This window comes from Oppia nitens, unplaced genomic scaffold (genome assembly GCF_028296485.1).
Source record: "Oppia nitens isolate AA-2021 unplaced genomic scaffold, nextdenovo-longstitch-racon4-pilon3 scaffold3_pilon_pilon_pilon, whole genome shotgun sequence".
In the NCBI taxonomy this organism is placed as follows: Eukaryota; Metazoa; Arthropoda; class Arachnida; order Sarcoptiformes; family Oppiidae; genus Oppia; species Oppia nitens.
The window spans coordinates 9,992,959-10,017,777 of NW_026533221.1; the positions used below are offsets into that span (position 1 = coordinate 9,992,959).

The 24,819-nt window shown below is 24.8% G+C and overlaps 5 protein-coding genes across 5 annotated transcripts; all 5 read right to left on the minus strand.

Annotated features, from left to right (window-relative positions):
- Positions 1-2,292: 2,292 nt before the first annotated feature.
- Positions 2,293-5,436, minus strand: LOC128958274 (protein white-like). Its single transcript, XM_054304090.1, has 13 exons — positions 5,391-5,436; positions 5,124-5,264; positions 4,992-5,040; positions 4,662-4,923; positions 4,469-4,567; positions 4,155-4,368; positions 3,962-4,089; positions 3,663-3,884; positions 3,431-3,562; positions 3,237-3,329; positions 2,932-3,067; positions 2,730-2,835; positions 2,293-2,626 (listed from the first exon to the last, which is right to left on the minus strand). Exons 1-13 carry the CDS (start codon positions 5,434-5,436, stop codon positions 2,293-2,295), a joined length of 1,962 nt encoding a protein of 653 aa, XP_054160065.1.
- Positions 5,437-6,561: 1,125 nt separating this feature from the next.
- Positions 6,562-9,889, minus strand: LOC128958275 (protein white-like). The gene is made up of 12 exons (XM_054304091.1): positions 9,592-9,889; positions 9,394-9,442; positions 8,982-9,243; positions 8,819-8,917; positions 8,538-8,751; positions 8,234-8,352; positions 7,933-8,154; positions 7,713-7,844; positions 7,568-7,617; positions 7,268-7,323; positions 7,008-7,113; positions 6,562-6,868 (listed from the first exon to the last, which is right to left on the minus strand). Exons 1-12 carry the CDS (start codon positions 9,887-9,889, stop codon positions 6,562-6,564), a joined length of 1,914 nt encoding a protein of 637 aa, XP_054160066.1.
- Positions 9,890-10,798: 909 nt separating this feature from the next.
- On the minus strand, positions 10,799-13,930 carry LOC128958276 (protein white-like). The gene is made up of 12 exons (XM_054304092.1): positions 13,720-13,930; positions 13,590-13,638; positions 13,114-13,375; positions 12,960-13,052; positions 12,650-12,863; positions 12,451-12,578; positions 12,148-12,393; positions 11,932-12,063; positions 11,744-11,836; positions 11,529-11,664; positions 11,341-11,446; positions 10,799-11,135 (listed from the first exon to the last, which is right to left on the minus strand). The coding sequence occupies exons 1-12, from the start codon at positions 13,922-13,924 to the stop codon at positions 10,799-10,801; spliced, it is 2,001 nt and encodes a 666-aa protein (XP_054160067.1). The 5' UTR covers positions 13,925-13,930.
- A 3,315-nt stretch (positions 13,931-17,245) lies between these two features.
- Positions 17,246-18,370, minus strand: LOC128958277 (ABC transporter ATP-binding protein/permease wht-1-like). Its single transcript, XM_054304093.1, has 6 exons — positions 18,259-18,370; positions 18,120-18,168; positions 17,784-18,045; positions 17,604-17,705; positions 17,305-17,518; positions 17,246-17,262 (listed from the first exon to the last, which is right to left on the minus strand). Exons 1-6 carry the CDS (start codon positions 18,368-18,370, stop codon positions 17,246-17,248), a joined length of 756 nt encoding a protein of 251 aa, XP_054160068.1.
- A 559-nt stretch (positions 18,371-18,929) lies between these two features.
- Positions 18,930-24,361, minus strand: LOC128958541 (protein white-like). The gene is made up of 14 exons (XM_054304420.1): positions 24,329-24,361; positions 24,174-24,238; positions 21,671-21,881; positions 21,562-21,610; positions 21,097-21,358; positions 20,917-21,015; positions 20,642-20,855; positions 20,444-20,571; positions 20,118-20,387; positions 19,902-20,033; positions 19,726-19,818; positions 19,518-19,653; positions 19,313-19,418; positions 18,930-19,029 (listed from the first exon to the last, which is right to left on the minus strand). Exons 2-14 carry the CDS (start codon positions 24,234-24,236, stop codon positions 18,990-18,992), a joined length of 1,803 nt encoding a protein of 600 aa, XP_054160395.1. The 5' UTR covers positions 24,237-24,238; positions 24,329-24,361; the 3' UTR covers positions 18,930-18,989.
- Between the last annotated feature and the right edge of the window lie 458 nt (positions 24,362-24,819).

Here is a 24,819-nt window from a genome sequence, read left to right on the forward strand (position 1 = left end):
AAATAAACATTAAATTGAAAGATTGTATATAATTATAATAATAGTAATGATATAGTATTACAATTAACTAATATTATTTAGACAATGCAAATAATACTGTATAATTAATATTAATAGATTTATACAACGTTTCAATTAATTGTTAATTTTTAAAAAAAAATTCTAACTTATATTAAAACAAAATATATTTAAATTTATAATTAAATTATAATTTAAAATATAATTATATAATTAAATAATTAGTTAGAAATTTCAATAATAATAACTAAAAGTTTATCATAATAAAACTGTTAGTTAATAGCAATTATATGAGCGCTGGTTATGGGCTACTGTCCACTTAATTACCTGAGTTTTATTTAGCGAATCAACAAATATAAAAAAAATTATTTTCTATATTTACAAAATTACTATTAACTTAATAATTATTATATTAAAGTTTTTTTACAATTTTTTTCACAAACTATTTTTTTGGTATGAACTAGTTTCTTTATATATAAAAAATATTATTAATATTTATCATACAATATGAACTAATTTGTACTAAACAATAGGTGAAAATAATGTACTGTACAGTACATGAAATAAAATATTGATTTCGTATAACGTATAAGTAGTACATTATGTTTGTAAATATTTATATTCTAGGTATTGTAGTTGTTATATATATATATTGTAAATATCTTAGAGTATATATATATAGTTAATTTTATATATAAATTACTTTATACACTTAACTGATGAAAGTTGTGTATTAAAAATAAATAAATATAGAATATATATCGATATATTCCTAAAATTAACAGATATTTTAAGTACCCGTAAGCTGTATAATATATATTTATATGATTAAATTCTAAAGTAACCATGGTATTGTTTTGTTATTAGACATGTGTGTCTTTATTTATAATGTTATAAATATTACATATATTTTATTTATCATGTAATCATATTGATTGTATGAAACAAAATGCAAAATGTACTAAACTATTGACAATAGTATAACTAAAATTAACAAGTAAAATGTCAAAATGTACTAATCTAAGCTAGTACATTTTTATTATATCTTTATCGGAAATTACATATTTAGTAATAGGAAAAATTTGCAATAAAAACAAAATTATAAAATTAACAAGATTATCTTTATAAAATTAATTGTCTTTAAAAAAAATAAAAATATTATAAATAAAAATATTTTTTTGTGATTATTGATTAATATATTGAAAAAATAGGTTATCATTAATATATAATTATATTATTTATTAATAGAAATAATTATCTAATATTTTTTTCCTGATGTGCTATAAATTATAAAGTATTTTAATTGTTATGATAAAATACAAAGTTCAAAAATATAACAATGTTTATTTTTTAAATTGTAAATTAACTAAAAAAAAGTTAACTATTACTTTGTTATTACTACAGAATGTTATATTTTTTAATTTATTAGTGCATTGCTGTATCTTAAAAAATGTTATCTTTTATTATAAGATATCATTTAATTATTGTCATATTAGATATAGATAGACTTATTAAATCAAATGTACTAAATATAATATTAATATTTTACTATAATGTTAGGAAAATCACTGAATTAAATATATATATATATATATATATATAGATAAATACATACCGTATCAAATAAATAATATTTTGTAACATTTCAATATAATAAAATGTTGTTAATTAAAAAAATTACAAATGATATAATTTTTACACTATATTACATTATATGGTATTTAATTGAACTAATTAAAATATTGTTTTTAATTTATAAGAAAATATATTTTAAATTATTATGAAATTATTATGAAATTATTATCAATTATAATATATATATATATATTATACGTATATATATATATATATATGATGTAGTATATATCAATATAGTATTATTTTTTTATTAAAAAGTGTATATAATAGTAAATACAAGGAATTAATAAAGAATAATTTATTAAAATTAAATAACAACATTAATTATTTTATAAAACATTAATAAATTAAATATAGCTTAATTTATTTAAGTATTTTTTATAAATATTAACATTAATTGTATTTATCATTTTAAATAACTAAATAAAATGTTTTACAAAATAAAATTTAAATAATTATTTTCAACTAGCAAGTTTGTTAATGATTTAAAAAATAATTATTTATATTATTACACGTCAAAGTATATTTATAATTATGTACAAAATGATACTCTATTCAAATCTAAATAACAAAAAACTTATAAAATTACATTTAAATTATCACAATATAAATAATCTTGTTTTAAATAATAATAATTCAATGTTTATTACGTGATTTAATACATAGTATAACATAAGCGACAAATCTGAAACCAACTATCAGTGCCAACAATAGACATATATCTCGTGAAAAGTAGTCTTCATTGAAGTTTAAGGATCGGATAACTGCCCGTCCATTTGGCACACATGGAGGAGTGCCAGTGTTATCCTGTAAACTATAGGCTACTGTCGATGATATTAGTGTTTTGTTTGTATTGCTGTGGGGACAGTCAATTTTGTCGATATGTTGCCACTGGTTGACTATGAGTGCTTCGTTACCATAGTAGAACCAGGACAGATATTTGATCCAGTTCAACCAAACGGGTATAGTACTATTTTTTTAGGGGGAGGGGGAGGAGAGTAAAAATTAATTTTTTGATGTTCAATTAATATATAAACTAGCTAGCTAATAATATATAATTTTGACACACATACTCGTTATTGAGAAAAAATCCGCCAAATAACATAAACGGTAGATTAAGCACCGGTGATATAGCCAGTGCCATATTGATGTTTTTGCTCAGGCATGATACAAAATAACCTTCAAGGTAAATAAATAAATAAAAATAAAAAATATTTGATTATAATTTTTTTAAAAATATTATTAAATATTTATAGCAAAAATAATTTTTCCTACCGAAGCCACAGGCACTGTTGGCCACCATAACACATATCAGTGCACACCAGCAAAATTGTTCAAAATTATTGTTCAAATTAGCCATATAATAGAAAATGGCCACAAAAAGCACCGGTATCAGTATAAATGTTGGAAACTATAATATATATATAGAATATAAATAGATTATATAAATAAAAATATTAAAATAATAATGATAATAATAAAGTATACAGCTAATTAAATATATGTATATATGGTATATTTGAAATAATAATAAAAACTAATTATTTTATTTAATTAGTTTAATAATAACAAAAATCTACCTCGGCAATTGTTTTGGACAAAAAATAAGCGCTGACCCGATACATGCCATTGCTATGGTCACGATGATAAATAGGTAACTCAGCACAAAATGTCTAAATTTGTTAAACAAAATTAAAATATTTTTTTTAAAGTTATAAATAATTATTGTATTTAATAAAATTTGTATTTTTTATAAAATAAATTGTATTCATACATTGACAACACCGAAAACACTTGAAAAATTCATATTTGTAACCAACAAAAATAGGGCACCATTTATATTCATTATACCAGTTTGATTGACCTCCAGTTGCCAATAGATTAGGCCAAACACAATAGAGATTACCTGTTTGTTTGATTATTAGTATTATTTGTTAAGTATTAAGATATTTTAAAAATTAACATTTAAACAAAACAAAAATAATTGATCATAAATTGAGACATACAATAGTTTGTATAATACGGATTTTTGTTAGCATAGGCTCACGCATTGTCGATAGGGTAGACCTGCATAACAGTACCCAAAACTGTACGAACCAATTGGTTTTGTAGACCGAACCTCTTTCCTGTTTGGTTAGCCGATCAAAATCATCGCCATTGGTGTCGACAGTTTGTTTAGGTAGTGCCTCACTAGCGTAAGTACTGTTGGCAAATTGATCGCATATACTCTAGAATTTTATAAATTAATAAATAATTTTAAATATAAATAATTTGATTTTAGTTAATATTTCAGATTATTAATTACATGAATTTTTTGTTTAGACTGTTGTTCACTATTTGGCAATACAGCCAACTGTTTGATATAAAAATCAGATGGATTATAGTTTGCGGGACAGTTGAGTGCCAGACCAGAGAAAAAGTCTAGTGCTCTATCTGTTTGATTAAGCGAATAGTAAATTAAAATTATATGTCATATTTGTTAGTAACAGTGCACTAACCGGCTTCCCCTAAATAGGCTACCCTTCCATCGGCCATAAGTAATAGATGACTGAATATGGCAAACACTTCCGACGACGGCTGATGTATTGTACAGATGACTGTCCGACCCGACTGTGCCATATCGTGCAATACTTCGACAACGTTGAGCGCCATAAACGAGTCCAACCCAGAGGTCGGTTCATCGCAAAACATGATCGACGGATTCATTAATAACTATTTTTTAAAAAATAGAAATCAAATTGTAATTAATATTTATAATTTATTTTTAAAATAATTATTATTAGATATTAAATAAATTGAATACTAAGCAAACCTCCGAAGCAAAAGCCAACCGTTTTCTTTCGCCTCCAGAAATGCCTTTTTCAGTTTCCGGCGAACCAATCAAAGTGTTGGCACATTTTGTCAAACCTAACTGTTTTTTTTGTTATGTTTTAATTAATATGATTTGAATGTTAAAAATAACATTGTTTTGAAACTATATAAAAAAAAAATTCAGTGATAATTACATCTAATAAGACTTGTTTGACACGACTGTTGCGAAACTCTTTGCCAACCGACGCATCCATCCGGAGTCTGGCCTGAAACGACAGGTTCTCTTTGACGGTAAGTGTACCGATAAACAGGTCGTCCTGTTGTACGTAAGCTGACAGCGCTTTAATACTATTCATATCCGACAATTTGCCATTCAATTTGACGGCACCTTTTACTTTGACAGTTCCCAGGTTTCGTTGTGTCAACACATTCATCAGTGTTGTCTTACCCGCACCGCTAATTATAGAGTAATAACAATTAATAAAAATATATAAAAAATAAATCAAATTAAAAAACACCCATACCTGGCACCCATTATTGCAAGCAATTGACCACCAGTTGCCTGTCCACTAACTAATTGACAATAGCGTATAAAATAAGTTATTTAGAAAATAAATAATTATCTAATTTTTTTTATATTCCTAATTTTTAATTACCATTTTTAAGTATATGAACCGCTGGTTTGGATTTTCTTTTCAATAATCGCGGCAACAGTCCGGCCGATGATTTGCTTAAGACATTGATGTTGTGCCACGAAATGGTTACCGGATCTGTTACCTGACTTATTACACGTTTGACTATAAATTTATTATTATCAACATTATTGAAGTTATTATTATCAGTAGTAGTATTAGTATTGTAATAGTTGTCCACAGATTTGGATTTTTCAGTATAATATGTCGTTTGGCTGTTAGATAACGAACCGTTGACTGACATATTGATGACTCGTTGATCTGAATTTTGGCTCATTTTTGTAAATAATAATTAATATATAATATCAAAAAAATAAATTTTAAAATAAAAATTATTTCAAAATTAGCTGAATATATTAAAGTTTTTTATTTTAGAAATATTGGCATTAATTAAAAAAATACTGTAATATATTAAAGTTATATTTTATTGATTATATTTTTGAAAAAATTGTCATAAAGATTACACTTTTTTATATAAGCATTGTATTAATAGTTTGTAAACAAGTTATTGTATCTTATATTAAAAATTATAATTTAATTTATTGTAAATCAATGGTCGACTTATATACCCTATTATTAATTTGATTATAACATTACATTTACACACACTTAATTTACACTCACACAATACATTGTTGAGGTCATAACTATAGATATGAACTTAATATTCATAAATAACTATAATATCTAATTGTTTTATTAATTTGCTTTATTAACACTATTATGTTTTACACTAAATTTATCAGTATAATATAATATTATATAATTTTGATTTACACATTAGTATACTGTACTTGAATTGACAAATACGTTAGTATCCAATAGTTTTGACATTTTATCTCAAAAGCATCCCTTATCAATATGCACTTACAAGTGTCATATTTGCTAATTAAATGATTTAGGTTTCGGTCAAATAAAATTTTTATTGTGTTTATTATTATTTATTTTTTTTTTAAATATAAAATCCCGAAAACCTAAACAATAAGCTGACAATCATTTCCTACTATTATGTATATGATAAACAATTAATCAATAAATTTCAATAATATGATAAATATTACTAATAATATACAAAACTAATCATGCAATTAATGTTAAATATATTGCAATAAGTTGTCGTTAACCTATTAAAGTGTATTTAAAAAGTTTACTCTTAAATAAAAACTAATTAATTTTTTAATTAAAAATGACTTACAATTAATTATGTAATTTTTGATGTAATTTATATTTAGACACATTATTATGTTATATATTGATTATTTTATATGTAATACTAAATTAATTTGAGATTATTATTAATAATTTTTTTAAAAACAAAATTTCTCAAGTATTTTACTAAAACAAATGATAATAATTTTATTTTAACAAAATATAATATAATTGAAATAAAAATTCAATTTAATTATCTACTGCTAACATTTAGTCGGGCTTTAATAAGTAATACAAAATATGCTAAAAATCTAAATAAAATACAAAGCATTAGCAATAGCCAAATGTTTCGAGAAAAATGATTTTCATTGAAACTCATAAATCGGATGATTGCCCGTCCATTTGGAACACAAGGAAAGCCGTTTTGTATATTTTCAATCAATTTAGTCAAATCGCAATCAATTTTATCAACAGTCGACCACTTGTTTATTGCTAGTGCTTCGTTGCCATAATAAAACAACGATATATATTTGATCCAGGAAAAATATCTATGTATAGTACTATTGTTTTTGTATAAAAATTTAAAAAATATATATATTTAATTAATTATATAATCAAAAAAAATAATTATTATTATTTGAAATTCTATAATGTATTTTAAGTAAATCAACAAAAAAAACAAAAAATTAAAAATATTACTTTGTGTTAACTAGGAAACCGGAAAACACTAGTAGTGTCATATCAAATAAAGGTGTTATAACCATTACAATGTTTATATTGGTGCTCATCGATGAAATAAAATAACCTAGGATATAATTAGAATTATTTTCTAATAGTTAAATGATGCGGATGATAAAAATAATTATTAAATAGAAATCATAAAAATATTTTTAGTGATTTTTTATATGACAAAAGTATAATATATATATATTTGTTAAATTATATAATCTAGTAGATACCGAATCCAGTGGCACAGTTAGATATGAGTACACATATCAATGTTGTCCATAAAAAGCTTTGAAAATCGACATCAAATTTGGTTAAATAAGAAAATATTGTCAAAACTAATATTGGTATAAATGTTATTATTGGTGTCTATGTTAATGCAATAAAAATATATATTGAAAAAAAACATTATTTAAAAAAAATCACAATGATAATATAAAAATTGATTTGTATAATTAATACACAAATTATTATTATTTTATACACAAACCTCGGCAACCATTTTTGATAAAAAATATGCACTAATACTGTACATACGGTTACTATAGTCGCGATACATTACGAGTAGTTCATTAGAAAATGTCTTCAAAATTGCAATTAATTTATTTAAAAAAATAATATTTATTAAGTTAGTTATCTTAGTTTTTCATTTTGTTTAATTTTAGTAACAGTACTTACATTTAAAACACCAAATATTGATAGAAAGTTTGTTATGCCCACCAAAACAAATATCGATCCATTAATATTCATAATGTTTGTCTGGTTTGGCTCCAGGTTTCCATAGATTAGGGCCATTAATATTGAAGCAAACTTAATAAACAAAAATGAAATTTATTTTTACAATTTTTAAAAATATGTAAATTATTATAAATAATTAGTAGTAAGTGTTATGTATTACAAGTGCAAACATTATACGAATCATAGTAATCCTGGGCTCCCGGATCACTGTTATTATGGACACCCATAACAATGTAGTAAACTGTGTCCACCAATTGGTTTTGTATGTAATGGGTTTGTTTCGATAGATTAGATCTGTGTTGTTGTTGTCGCTATTATTTTTCACGCCTATACTAACCAAATCATTTGCATATAATTTTTCGGCAATACTGGCACTAATGTCCTGAAAAAATTCAATCATATATTATATTTAATACATAGTAATTGAAATAAAAAAAAACAATTATTTTTTCAAATTTTACCTGCATATTGCTAATAGATTGATCAGATAGTAAAGCCAATTGTTTGATATAAAAATCTGCGGGATTATAGTTTATGGGACATTTGTAGCTCAAATTGGCAAAAAAGTCTAATGCTTTTTCTGATAGATATTAAAAAAAGTATACAAACAAACAAAAAATAACAAATAAAATTTCTTTTAAAAAAAACATTAAAATTAATAAAAAATTATTATATACCGGTACAATAAATCATATTTATAAAAAATACTAATAATACGGTAATACAATTTTATGTGTGTTTAAGATATTAAACAAAATACGGTACCTGCTGTCCCATAATAAGCTACCCTTCCATCGGCCATAAGTAGTAGATGACTGAATATGGCAAACACTTCCGACGATGGCTGATGTATTGTACAGATGACTGTCCGACCTGACTGTGCCATATCGCGTAGCACTTCGACAACACTGAACGCAGTAAACGAGTCCAATCCGGAGGTCGGTTCGTCACAAAACATGATCGACGGATCAGTTAATAACTGATATAATAAGATTTTTTTTTAAATAGTATTTTAATTTTATATTAATAACATTAATAACAATTACCTCTGAAGCAAATGCTAAGCGCTTTTTCTCGCCGCCGGAAATGCTGTTTCCAGTTAATGGATATTCAATGATAGTATTGACACATTTGGTCAAACCTAACTGTGCAAATAAATTATAGCATATATTGTATTAATATAATTATTTTTTATTTTATATAACTCACAGCTGCTATAATCTGTTTGACCCGACTTTCCCTTAACTTGTTGGACATCGACCGATCCATACGTAGTTTTGAATGAAATGTCAAATACTCTTTGACGGTAAGCGTACCAATAAAACGATAGTCCTGTTGAACGTATGCTGTCATCGATCTAACTGTGCTCATAGACATTGTTTGTCCATTCAATTTGACACAACCATTGACAGTATAATTGTCCAGGCCACGTTGAGCTAATATGTTTAGCAATGTTGTTTTACCAGCACCACTTGAGATGGTTTTTTATATATATAAAAAATTGATAATTAATATTATTAATTTTAATTTTAAATAAATCTATTTTTTTTGTAAAAATTACTAATATAAAATATTCAAATTATTAAGTTAGTACATTTAAAAAAAAATAAATAACTATTACCTAGCACCCATAATTGCAAGCATATGTCCACTAGTAGCATGACCAAATGCTAGAATAAATAAAATATAAAAGTATATATATAAAATAGCATAAATAATTACTCAATAATTATATAATTGATTATAATTTATTAATTAATTATATAATTTATAATATAATTTTTTGATATCAATTACTATTTAAATAAAAAGTTTATACCATTTTTGATAATATGAGGTACAACACGATTTCTAGATCTCATAGTCAAACCTGGAACCGATAGTCTGGACAATGTCTTGCCATAGACATGGATGTTATGCCACGATATGGTTGTCATCGACGAAACACGATTAAAGCCATTACCGTAATTGTTGTCGTATTTCGACATATAATTATAGTTTTGTAAATTATAGCCATTTAGACCATATTGTTGTTGTTGTTGTTGTAGTTGTCCATTATCACCTTGGCCATTTTCAAATGGCATATTAACAATAGTAGCATTTTGAGATTGTATCATTGTTTCAATAGAAATAAATTTTTAAAACTAATCAATAACAATTTATGAATAATTCAATAGTAAATTATTGAATAATTAATTAATTGATTATAATATCTAAATAAATAATATGAAAATTAGTATTGTTTAAATATAATAAATGTTTGATGATATGTAATATTTAATATATGATATTAGTATTCAAAATACAAATCTTAATGTTAAATACAATTTCAAACTTATTTATGATTCATATTTTAGAAATCATTGTAAAGTGCAATGTAATGATTTAAAATTAAATTATCATTTTAGTAAATTTCTATTGATTTCTATTTGTAATTTCATATATTACCAATAAATTTTGAAATCATTATATTTTTAAAAAATTGTTTTAATTAAAATACAACAATAAATTATAAAAATTACACATATAAATACACATTCACATTAAAGTAAACTGAATATAATTGACAATATAAATTATTAAAATCATTTACAAAAAAATTAGTATATTTAATATTAATTTTGTTGTTTAATTCATTTAATTAATTCATTTACTATTGTTTTATAATAAGTAAACAAATGCTAATAGATTTAAAATCAATACTTTTTATAATATTATAGAAATTTTTATTACAGAGTTTTTATTACAAGTAAGCAATAAATTGTTAGGCAATAGTTAATGCTAATAATAGCCATAATTTTAAAATCAACATTTTATATGAGGCTGTAATTACCCCCTAGTGAGGAAATATTTGAATTTGTGGGGGGAAGGGGTAGGAAACGATTGGGAAATGGTTGAATGTAATGTTAATTATAATCATTGAAAAACTTCAATTATGGGATATTTTATAATCAAACATTTGATAAGCTGTAACTCAGATATTTCAACATAGTTTTACATATAGCCCCCCGATGAACAAAGAGGGGCTAATGACGCTTACATACGGTAATTATGGCCTTAAATTTTGCTTTCAATTCAACAATCAACCCATCGTCGAGCGATTTATATAATAATAGCAAATAAGTCATAACTCGGAGACAAACGGTCAGTGCAAACATTATACCGATGTTTCGCCAAAAGTGGTCAACACTGAAGTCCATCGATTGGATCACTTGGTCTCCCGACAGGAGTCGGGAACACTCGCACAACTGGTCACTGTAATCAATATTGTCGACGCCATCCCATTGGTTTATAACCAGTGATTCGTATCCATAATAAAACCATGAAATATATTTTATCCAAATTAGATACGATGGAATTGACCTAGATTAATTATTTATATTTAAAAAAATAAATAAAAAATATTATAAATGGAATAATTTGCTTGAATATATTAGTTTTTGATAGAAATTAAGTTAGTTAAAACATTATTATATATTATCAAAAAAATAATATAGTTTATTACATATGATATATAAAAATGTGAATATCAATCGAAAAATTAATAATAATTAAAAATAACTTATACTCGATATTATTGAATAGACCACCAAAAGTCAGTAGTGGTATAAGTAATGGTGTCGATAGCATCAGTGCTGAACTTATGTTGTAAGTTAACAGTGCCATTAGATATCCTGAAGTATAATGTAAAGACATTGACATTAATTAATTATCCCTAAATAGATGTTTTTTTAAAAAAAATAATTAAATAAAAACCGAAACTGCTGGCAACATTGGCTATCAAAATGCATATACAGATACATATCAGTAAACGATAGATATTGTTGTTTAGGCCGACCATAAAGTAAATGGTCAGCACAAAAATCGATGGTATTATCACATAAATAGGCAACTATTATGTATAAATAATGCACATTATTTTATTAGTTTAAATTTTTCAACAAAAAAAACAATAATGTTTACTACTATACCTCTGCCAACATTTTGGTTAGAAAATATGGACTAACCCGATATACATTATTACTGTGTTCCCTATGAAATATGGGCACCTCCTTACAAAATGTCTAATTAGGTTTATCAGTAATTATAATAATAATAATAAATATTAGATTATATTAATGATTGATAACAAATGATAAATTTTAGTGATAATACAAACATTTACTGAACCAAACAAACTTTGTAAACTTAAATACATCAATAGCATCCATAGGGCGCCATTAATATTGGGGATACCCTTTTGGTTTAGATCTAATTGAAAATAGATAAGTCCCATCAATATAGCTATAATCTAACGAAAATCAATTTAAAAAAAAATATATTGTATTATAGTATAAATTGTTTTTGATGAGTGATTTTGTTTTTAAAAACATACAATTGTTATAAATGTCATCAAAATTAAGAATATGGAAACATATGGAAACTCGGGATCACGATATGTCGTACGAAACGATCGGCAAAATAGTACCCGAAACTGTGTGCACCAACCGCTCCGATAGACGCGACCATTATTATGATTTACCGGTAAGCACTGGGTTGAGGTGCTGGCAGTATTGGTTTTACTAGTATTCGGCTCATACTGTTTCTCATCACATTTTTGACGATAACCATCGCATATAAGCTAAATAATAAATTACAAAATGATATACAAATGATTTAATTATTTTTCAAAAATTACATTTATGCGTCCAATAGATTCATCTTTTTTGTTGGGATCTACAGACAATTGTTTGATATAAAAATCGCTGGGATTGTAGTTATTAGGACTGCTGTATCCAAAAGTCGAGAAAAACTCCTTTGCCTCACCTAATAGTAAAACAATATTTTAATTTTAAATTTAATTATTAATAATACTGTTTATCAATATACTGTATTACCGGCTTCCCCTAAATAGGCTACCCTTTTATCGGCCATAAGTAACAAATGACTGAATAAGGCGAACACTTCAGACGATGGCTGATGTATCGTACAGATGACTGTCCGATCTGATTCAGCCATATTGCGGAGCACTTGGACAACATTGAGCGCCATAAACGAGTCCAATCCGGAGGTCGGTTCATCACAAAACATGATCGCCGGATCAGTTAATAACTACAAAATTAACATTTTTTTATTATTATAATAACTAACCACTTAAATAAAACTTTATAAAATAAATATAAATATTTTATATATATATATATATACTTCTGATGCAAACGATAGGCGCTTCCTCTGTCCTCCTGAAATACCTTTACCCGGGTCATCAATATAAGCGTTGGCACAACCTGTTAGACCTAACTATTATCCGTAATTAGGATTATATAAAAAAATAAATAAATATACATTATATTACTCATACATCTAATAATATTTTGTCGACTCTGGCTTTACGTTCCTTTCTGTTTAATGATGGATCCATCCGTAGTTTCGACTGAAACAACAGGTGCTCTCTGACTGTCAGTGTACTAATAAAAAGGTCGTCCTGTTGTACATAAGCCGATACGGCACGTATGGCGTCCTTGTCGACTGGTTGTCCATTCAATTTGACGGTGCCTTCTAGATTTAAATGCGATATGTTTCGCTGAGCCAATACGTTCATTAAAGTGGTCTTACCGGCGCCACTGTTGAAGAGGACAAGTATGATATGGTTTGTCATAATTTATTAAAGAAAAATATTAGTATTTAAATATACTATAATAGTAGCATAAAATCATTTTTATATTTATTATATGCTATAATTAATTAATAAATGTTACTTATATACAATATATTTCACTATTGAATATTCAACTGAGAAAGTATATAATTAAACAGTTATAATTGTATCAAATTAACCTTGATGCCATAATAGCCAATAATTTTCCACTTTCTGCTTCACCGGATACTTTTAAAAAAATTATATCATATTTTAAGCAAAATATATTATCATTATTTAATTTGATTTAAAAATAATTATAAATAATACCATCATTAAGTATTTCTTCACTTTGTTTGCTAAACCGTTTCAAATGTTTGACAAACGATGTTTGCTTTGTTGTTACCGTAATATTATGCCACGATATGGATCTCCGAGAAGTTGTTTCGTCTATTTTTTGTATACTACCGTATTTTTGACTACTGGTCGATGGTTTTTGGACACATACTAGAGGTACTCTATCACTGTTTTCCATTGTTTTTTTTTTGTTGGTACGTAATAATAATTATTAGATATTATAATACGATTCAATATCACATTTACAGTACTATAATATTTAAATTGTATAATATTAAAATATAATTTTTTTTAAAAACTTTATTACACTATAGTATAGCAATACACTTGTATTAATAATTTATTATAATATTGCACTATCTTATAGTCATTGAGAGACCAATAGTGGTTCAGATAATGGGATAATGACAGCCGAGTTTTGAGTGTTAAATATGTTTATATAATTTTTTAAATAGTTTTAATATTTGACAAAACTATATAACAATTGTATGATATTTAATAAAATAATGAATGCAAACAATTTCTGTGGGCATAGTCAATGATAATTTTGTCATTTTATTTGATATACAATATCCATACAATTAATCATTAAAAAAATAATATTCAATATTAAATATAAATGCAAATTATATAAACATATTTCCAAACATCTCGTGTGTCATTATATCATCGTCCGTATCACTCGTATCATATGATTGCAGCCACTATTGGTCTCAATGACTATAAGACAGTGAATTAGTTTATTATATATTATAAGTGTTTTCCTATAAAAGTAAAGTTTTTACTTAAATTAATTACTCTTTTATAGCTAAATAATAAATAAATATTAATAACAGCGAGTTATACACTGTGTTTAAATACTGGTACAACAAACTACAGAAATGATAACTTATTGATTCAAATACAAATATATATGATTATTATTATTATTATTATATAGTATTATAGAAAATTATCATATATACAAATATACTACTGTATAAGTAATTTATGAGTATTATATTTAAAAAAGCAATATATATAGTATATATAAACAGGATATAAATATTACAGTTTTTAAAAAAGTGGATTTAAGTTACCAGTTATAAAAAGACATTGTATTATATTATTATGCACTTTGTAGTTGTTTTCACACATATTAAATAATTTAAGTAAAAAACTTACTTTAAATTGAAAACACTTAATATCACAAAAACTAGTGAATTGGTGTACGATATCGATATGGTTTCGGTGGCTAACAGCACACCATCATCAGCACTAATGCACTGTCTTATAGTCATTGAGACCAACAGTGCTGTAAGCAATACGAGAGGTTCGGACGGGGAGTGACACCGGAGATGTGTGGAAATTGTTTATATAATTTGTATTTTTTAATATTGAAATTTTATAATTTAAACAATTATAACATAAATAAAATTAAATTAGCAGTAATAACTATACCCACAGAATTTTATTTATGTTATTTACTTAAGTTTTTAAGTAAGTTTTTTACTTAAATTATTACATTGTATTATAATTTATATAATTTGTAACCTAACCTAAAAATATAACATTTACAGCCATAAAATTGTTGTATGTGTTTTATAAATTATGTACATTATATCTAATGTTTATATTATTAGTTGTTACTAAATTTCTAGTGACTTTTGTTTGTTATATTTAGCCATATAAATTTATATATTACCAATAAATTTTGAAATAATATTATGTTTTTAAAAAATTGTATTTTTTATTCAATTAAAATATATACAGTATGTAATGTGATGTACAGTATATTATACATCACATTACATACACATTTATTATATTAAACAGTATAATCACTTCAAATAAGTATATTTAATAATAATTTATTTGATTTATTATTTGTTTTTTTTAAATAATTGAAAATCAAACTGTGCTAACAGATTTATAATTAACACTATTTATAATATCATAGAAATTAAATTGAGTTTTTAATACAAGTATAATGTATGCCATAAATTGGTAGCCAATAGTTAATGCTAATAATAGCCATAAGTCTAGTGCAAAATGAGTTTTATCGTAATTGAAAAATCCTAAAACTGTTTGACCATTGGGTACACAAGGAAAACCGTTTTGTAGGCTTTCCACTAAATTGCAATCTATATTATTAACATTATGCCACTGATTCAACATAAAAGCTTCTTGGCTATAGTAAAACAATGAAAAATATTTGATCCAGGCCAAATAGGGATGTACAGTGCTATAATTTTTTGGATTTTATATTTTATTATAATACAGTAATAATAATACTCAACAAAATAAACTTATTTATAATTTACCGGATATTAATTAAAAATCCCGAAAATAACAATAACGACATTTGCAATACTGGTGTTAATATTAGAGCCATACGTATATTAAAACTTAAACACGATATCAAATAACCTAAGTTTTTGAATATAGCAACAAAATTATTGGTGTATTATTGAATATAAATAAAAAAATAATAAATAAAAATTGATAAAATTACCAAAACTGCTTGCACTGGTAGCTATTAGTACACATATTAGTACACACCAAAAATAGTCTACAAAATTTACCATCAAATTTGTTAAATACGAAAATATTAACAAATAAATAATTGGTACCAATAAAGTCATTGGTAACTAAAGTATAATATAATGTGAAATATAAATAATAATAATACTAACTTTTTATAGTAAAAATTATATAGTTTACCTGGGCTAAAATTTTAGACAAATAATAGGCGCTTACACTGTACATACCGTTTCCATGATCCCGATAAAATATTGGCAATTCATTGCAAAATGTCTATATAATAACGAGAAAATAATATTATATTATTAAATTTATTACTAAAATGTATAGTACATACATGCATTACACCAAAAACGCTCAGGTAGTTCACCAAATCGATGATCATAAATATGGCACCGTTAATGTTTTGCATGTTTTTATTACTAACCTCAAGATTTCCAAATACTAGACCTAAAAATGATGCCGTAATCTGAGTTTTTTTTATAAATAAAATATATTGTATTTAATAGTTGTTAATAAATATATTGTATATATTACTGCAGTCAATACTATACGGAGCACTGTTATCCTGGGCTCTCGTATGGCTGTTAATAATGATATCCATAAAAGTGTATTGAATTGTGTCCACCAATTGGTTTTATATGTGTAACTATAAGTTAATTTTTTCCGATTATAATTATTATTGCTATCAATGACAATGAATTCATCAAATTGATTATAATGTAAATTATTTTGTTGTTGTTGTTGTTTGTTATACATCTAAATATATTTTTTTTTAAATATTAAGTTAAAAAATATTATTATAATTATTTTCTTTATTATTTTACCTGGATATAATTTATTGATTGTCCAGTTTGTAAGATAGATAATTGTTTAATATAAAAATCAGCAGGATTATAATTTTTAGGACATATGTAGCCAAACTTAGAAAAATAGTTTAAAGCTTTATCTAAAAATAATAAAAATATGTTTTAATTCAAATAAGAAAGTATTCTGATGTTTGAATTAATTTTTTTAAAAAATATTTATTTTTACCTTTCGGTCCAAAATAAGCTAACTCTCCATTCATTAACAATAGTAAATGACTGAACAGTCCAAACACTTCAGATGACGGCTGATGTACTGTACAGATGACTGTCCGACCCGACTGTGCCATATCACGGAGCACTTGAACAACATTGAGCGCCATAAACGAGTCCAATCCGGTGGTCGGTTCGTCACAAAACATAATCGACGGATCACTTAATAACTATTAAAAAAAAATTCAGTGAAATAAAAACAATTTACAAATTTACAAAAAAAAAACATTGAATTATATACTGTATTATAATTACTTCCAAAGCAAATGCTAATCGTTTTCTTTCGCCACCAGAAATGCATTGCTGACCAGTAAATGGCGATTCAATCATTGTGTTGGCACATACATCCAGATCCAACTATTAGCACAAATAATATTACTTAACAATTACAGTATATATACAGTATATATTAAAATAAAATTATTAATTGCCTACAGCTGTCATAATTTGTTTGACACGACTATCTCTGGCCAGTGCCGACATTGACCCATTCATACGTAATTGTGAATGAAATGCCAAATGTTCGGCAACGGTCAGTGTTCCGATAAATTGATAGTCCTGTTCAACATAAGCCGATATCGATCTAATTTGATTAATATTTGCCAGATTATTGTCTAACATAACTGTCCCCTGGACAGTATAATTATGTAAATATCTATGTGCTAATACATTTAATAAAGTTGTTTTGCCTGAACCACTAATAAAACAAATTATTTGTTGTTATTATCAAAATTTATCATGTACAATTTTTTGTTTGTAATGACTTATTACCTGGCACCCATAATAGCCAACATGTGTCCACTGTTTGCATAACCCGAAACTAATTACAAAAAAAAATGATTATTATTATTTTTTATGTAATATTTGTAAACTAATTTATTAATACAAATTTAAAACTATATATAATTACCATTATTCAGTATACGAATCGGGTGTTTATTATATTTTTTCAAATAGGGAACAGGTATTACTTCTAATGGTTTACTATAAACATCAATGTTATGCCACGATATTAACGACATTGTTTTATAATGCACTGTACTCTACAGTAAAAAATAATACTTTAAATATAAATATATTTTATGTAAATATCTTTATTATAATATATTTTATACCATATTAAACAAAAATATTTGTGTCAATAAATTCCATAAAAATATGCAAGTAATTAAAAACAATTTTTTTTTGAAAAAAAATTTAAATAAAAACAATAATTTTTTTTGTATTAAAATTTTTTTTTATTAATCCAGATTATACTGATCTACAAATTATTTTTAAAAATATATTAAATTATATAATTTAATAAAGAAAAAAAGATTAAAAGTTTATTAAATTTTATTATTTAAAAAATATTTTTTATAAACTTGTACAAAATTATCAATCATAATCAAAATTGTACCAAAAAAATAATAAAATACTAATAAAATTAATTATCGCCTAAACATTGCTTTCAATTTGGCGGTCAATCCTTCACCGGACGAGCTGTGCAACAGAAGAGTATAAGCCATAAATCGGAGACAAACGGTCAGTACAATCATTACACTGATGTTTCGCCAAAAGTGGTCAACACTGAAGTCCATCGATTGGATCACTTGGTCTCCCGACATGAGTCGCGAACACTCGCACAACTGGTCACTGTAATCAATATTGTCGACGCCATCCCATTGGTTTATAACCAGTGCTTCGTTGCCATAATAAAACCATGAAATATATTTTATCCAAATTAGATAAAATGGAATTGAACTAGATCAATTATTGATTATATTATCAGAAAAAAATAAATAATTACCGTAAATAAAAACATTAAAACAATAATATTTGTTTACTATACTACTAGTTTCTATTAGAAATTAAATTACTTATATTAGCAAAAAAATAATATGATCTAGTACATATATACTATATATACAGTAAATTGTAAAATTACTAATATATTCTATAACAACAACAAAATATATATATACTCAATATTGTTGAATAGACCACCAAAAATCATTAATGGTATAAGTAATGGTGCCGATAGCATCAATGCTGCAGTTATGTTGTGCGTTATCAGTGCCATTAGATATCCTGATTTGATTGATATTTTTTTTATATTTTGGTCGAAAAAATTAACAAATTAGTTAATTATCCCTAAATAGACGTTTTTTATAAAATAGTTAAACAAACCGAAACCGCAGGCAATATTGGCTGCCAATAGGCATATGCAGACACACGTCACAAAACGATAGAGATTGTTGTTTAGGCCGACCATAAAGTAAAAGATCGACACAAACATCAATGGTATTATCACATAAATAGGCAACTATTATGTATAAATAATGCAAATTAGCTTAAATTTTTCAACAACAAAAAACAATAATGTTTACTACTATACCTCTGCCAACATTTTGGTTAGAAAATATGGACTAACCCGATATACATTATTACTGTGTTCCCTATGAAATATGGGCACCTCCTTACAAAATGTCTAAATAGTTTATCAAAAAACCAATCACAATAATAAACCATAAGTTATTTTTACTAATTGATAAATTTAATGACAATACTAACATTTACTGTACCAAACAAACTTTGTAGATTTAAATACATCAATAGCATCCATAGGGCGCCGTTAATATTGCGGATACCCTTTTGGTTGAGCTCCAGATGCAAATAGATGAGTCCCATCACTATAACTATAAACTAATTTAATAAAAAAAAACAATTTTAAAATATATTAATATGAATTGTTTTTATGAGTGATTTTATTTATTATAAAAAACATACTAATGTGACTAAAATCAGCTTAAATATGATGGGATCGCGATATGTTGTAAGTATCGATCGGTATAGTAGTACCCAAAACTGTGTGCACCAACCGCTCCGATAGACGCGACCATTGCTTTTAAAACTATTATTATTATTACTAACGGTACTACTGAATGGATTTGTGCCCTGGGATGAGCTGCTGTCAGTATACATAGCACTATCGGCTCTACCGGTTCCCGGCATATACTGATTGGCGTACCAACTGTCACGATAACGATCGCATATAAACTAAATAATTATTTTATTTGTAAATAAAAATAAATTAATTATTTTTCAAAAATTACATTTATATGTTCCTTAGATTCGTCTTCACTGCCGGGAACTACAGCTAATTGTTTGATATAAAAATCGCTGGGATTGTAGTTATTAGGACAGCTGTATCCCAAACTTGAGAAAAACTCCATTGCCTCTCCTAAATGGTAAAACAATATTTTTATTTTAAACTTACCGATAATTATTAATACTGTTTATCAATATATTACCCGCTTTTCCTAAGTAGGCTACCTTTCCATCGGCCATAAGTAACAAATGATTGAATAAGAAGAACACCTCAGACGACGGCTGATGTATCGTACAGATGATTGTCTTGCCATTGGCTGCCATATCCCGGAGCACTTCGACAACATTGAGCGCCATATACGAGTCCAATCCGGAGGTCGGTTCGTCACAAAACATGATTGACGGATCAGTTAATAACTGATCCAAAAAATAACCATTTTTTTAACAACCAACCGTTTAATTACAATTTTTTATATACCTCCGATGCAAACGACAGGCGCTTTCTTTCTCCGCCGGATATACCCTTTTCGCGCTCCGGACTACCAATCTTAGTGTTGGCGCATTTATTTAGACCTAACTATTTATTTAAACAAACAACAAAAATAAATTTCCGTAATTAGGATTATAAAAAAATTAATAAACATTATATTACTCATACATCTAATAATATTTTGTCGACTCTGGCTTTACGTTCCCTTCTGTTTAATGATGGATCCATCCGTAGTTTAGACTGAAACCACAGGTGCTCTTTGACTGTCAGTGTACTAATAAAAAGGTCGTCCTGTTGAACGTAAGCCGATACGGCACGTATGCCGTGCTTGTCGATTGCCTGTCCGTTCAATCGGACGGTGCCTTCTAGGCTTACGTCCGATACGTTTCGCTGAGCCAATGCGTTCATCAGAGTGGTCTTACCGGCGCCACTGTAGAGGAGGACAAGTATGATATGGTTTGTCATTATTTTTTAGACAATAATAATTTATAACATATTTAAATATGTTGTAATAGTAGCGTAAATCTATTATATGCTACAAAATATTTAATAATTTACATTATGTCAATAAAAATATTATAAATAATTATTACTTATATATACAGTATTAGATATCAGTATTATATAACTAACCTTGATCCCATAATAGCCATTAATTGTCCACTTTTAGCTTCACCAGAAACTTTTTAAAAAAAAATTATCATTAGTTTAATTTTTATTTTATAATAATTATAAATAATACCATTTTTAAGTATATGAACACTTGGTTTCTTAAACCGGTGCAAAAGTGGCAATTGTTTACCATTGGATGTCTTGTTGAATACATTGATATTATGCCACGATATGGATACCGGACCAGTTATGTCAAAATCATTTAGACTACCGTATGCGGGACTGTCCGATGATAGGACCAGCTGTTGGCGATTGCTTACATCAAAATCATAGTCATCTGACTTTACCACACAAAAGAAAAAGGAATAAAAAAAATTATGGCTTTTATTATCAGATTTTTATTATAATTATGATTTTCACTTTCATTATAATAATTTTTTTATGAGAGCTGTTAATATAATATGATATAATATAAATAATATTAATTGTATAAAATAAAATTATGTAATTTGTTTTTTTATATTATTAAATATGATTAATAAATATATATATGTATATGTATATAGATTTATTAAAATTTATTATAATTATTTATAGCTAAAAAATAAAATTAATGTCAATAACATACAACATATGATAATAAAGGCAGTGTATCGCTGTTTTCCATTGTTTGGGTATATTATTATAATTTTTATTATTATTGTCTATTATCACAATTCAATATCACATATATTATATTTATACAGGTATCAATACATTGTAATGCATAATACTGTATTGAAATATAATTATTTTTTTTAAAAAAAACTTTTGCACTACACCTGTATTAATAACTTATTATATATTAAATAGTTATCAATTTAGTGATTATAAAAGTTATGAGTTTTGTTAGGTTACGAGACATCCAAACCCTAACAATACAGTGATATTACAGACAAACTATGCAATCATATCTAACAATAAATACTAATTTATATCATTTATTAATTAAAGTCAAATTACAATTTTGTTATTATTATTATTATTATTATTGTTAATATTATTGAAAAATATTTTAACGTTAAACAATTTTTTAAAGTATCACATCAATGAAAAAAATATTTATTTATTTTTTGGCAAATGACACTCAATTATTATTTATCAATTGAATAATAATAATTTTTATATTCTGTATAATAGTAGTAAAATATTGTTTGACACAATAATTATAAATAAATAATTTGAAAAATATATATATTAATTATTTAAAATAAATTTAAATAATAACTTGTTATACACTGTAGTTAAGTACAGGCATTACAAACTATAACATCATTATTAATTTATCAAAAAAAAAAACTAAATAAAATATATGTCTAACAAACAAATATAATTAATAATTACAATTAAAGTGTATATATAAACACATAATTAAAATTAGTACTGAATAGAAAATTGATTACAATTATAAATGTGTAGTCTATATGCAGACAAAATAATAATAATAATAAATTTGTCAAATTTCATCTATGAACAGTAATTTATATTTATATATACAGATAAATTATTCACCTTGGTTACTATTGGTTATAAGATTAGTTTAAGTTTTATTATCCAGATACTATTGTTTAATAATTATATATATATTTGATTAAATTATTGAATATTATAATTTTAAATGTGCAAACTATATATATGACAACATTATTTATCAATTTCAATTATATATTTTTTTTAACAGTAAAAAATTATAACATTTTATGTATACTATTAGATTATTATATTAGATAAAAATATATATACAATGAATGTACAATAATATTATATTATATAATAATAATTTATATTAAGATTGTAAAAACAAACTTAATGTCGACATTATGACATAAACATATTATTAGTTGATAATGAATAAATTTAATTAAAACATACAATATATTCAATAATAGTAAACTATTATAATTAACTTTTATAATACAAACGTAATATACATAAGTACAGTATATGCTTTATATTGAAATACATTATTGAACTGTAAATAACATACACAATAATACACTATTGATAAAACTAAAAATTGATGACATGCTGTAACAATGTATACAGTATTTTCATAATTATAGTTAACATACATTAACATTACTTATTTAAACAATAAGTATCATATAATGTATAAATAGTAATTAATTCAATATACAGTATAATTTGCATGTGTGTTTGTGTGTGTTTGTCTATACAGTATAATTAGTGGATCAATGACAGGCAATTTTAAATAATACAATATCAATTAATTTTATTTTATTTAATTATTACCTATTATGTTAAATGTAGAAACATTGAACTTGATACTATTTAGAAATTCAATATATGATGTTTTCAATACTAAAAACATTATTTTTACTTTAAATACTGTACGATATATATAATATATTTAATTAGAGTACTAATAAAAATTTACATTTGATATAAATAAATAAAAAAAATAATATTAGATATAAATTTTAATTACTTTAATTTTGTTAATGATTATAATATCACAAATTAAAACACTAGTAACTACATTATTACTACATTATCATAAAGTTGAAAACGTATAAAAAAAATTATTATAATTATAATGATATATATTTTTTTAAAAAAAATAAATAACTTACTAGATCATTTATTGCCATTAAATTTAAATCGTAAATTAGTGGCAAACTTTCGCTATCATTCATTGCTTAACAACAACGAAAAAAAACAAAAATCAAATTAATTGTATAAAACTTTTTAATTATTATTAAGTTTTATATATAAATTGAAATCTTACTTTTATATGTAGTATTTAAAAACAATAGTTGATAAAAACAATTAGTCACTAATAAACAAAATTTACTTAAATATTATATTAATATTATGATATATGATATATGTTTTTGACTAACATTTTACACACAATTCAAAAGTTAATTTTCATTAATCAAACAGTTTTTTAAAAATGACAAACTAGTGGTCAAAACATTATTGTATTGATAATTAAAATTAATTATAAAAATAAAACAAAACTTTTATGGCATTAATCTTTTTTAGAGCTATCTATTTAAATTAAAAACTACATTAATTTTATTAAACTAATATTAATTTAATAAAATGATTTATTTATTTTTATTTTTTGGTGAAAAATATCACATTTTTAAACACAATAATAAACAGCTAATAAAAACATAAAGACATTAAGCATTGTATTCAAACAAACTTAAACATTGATGTAATTGCTTACAGATGTGTGAAAAAAGTACTATTTATAAGATTAGCCAATAA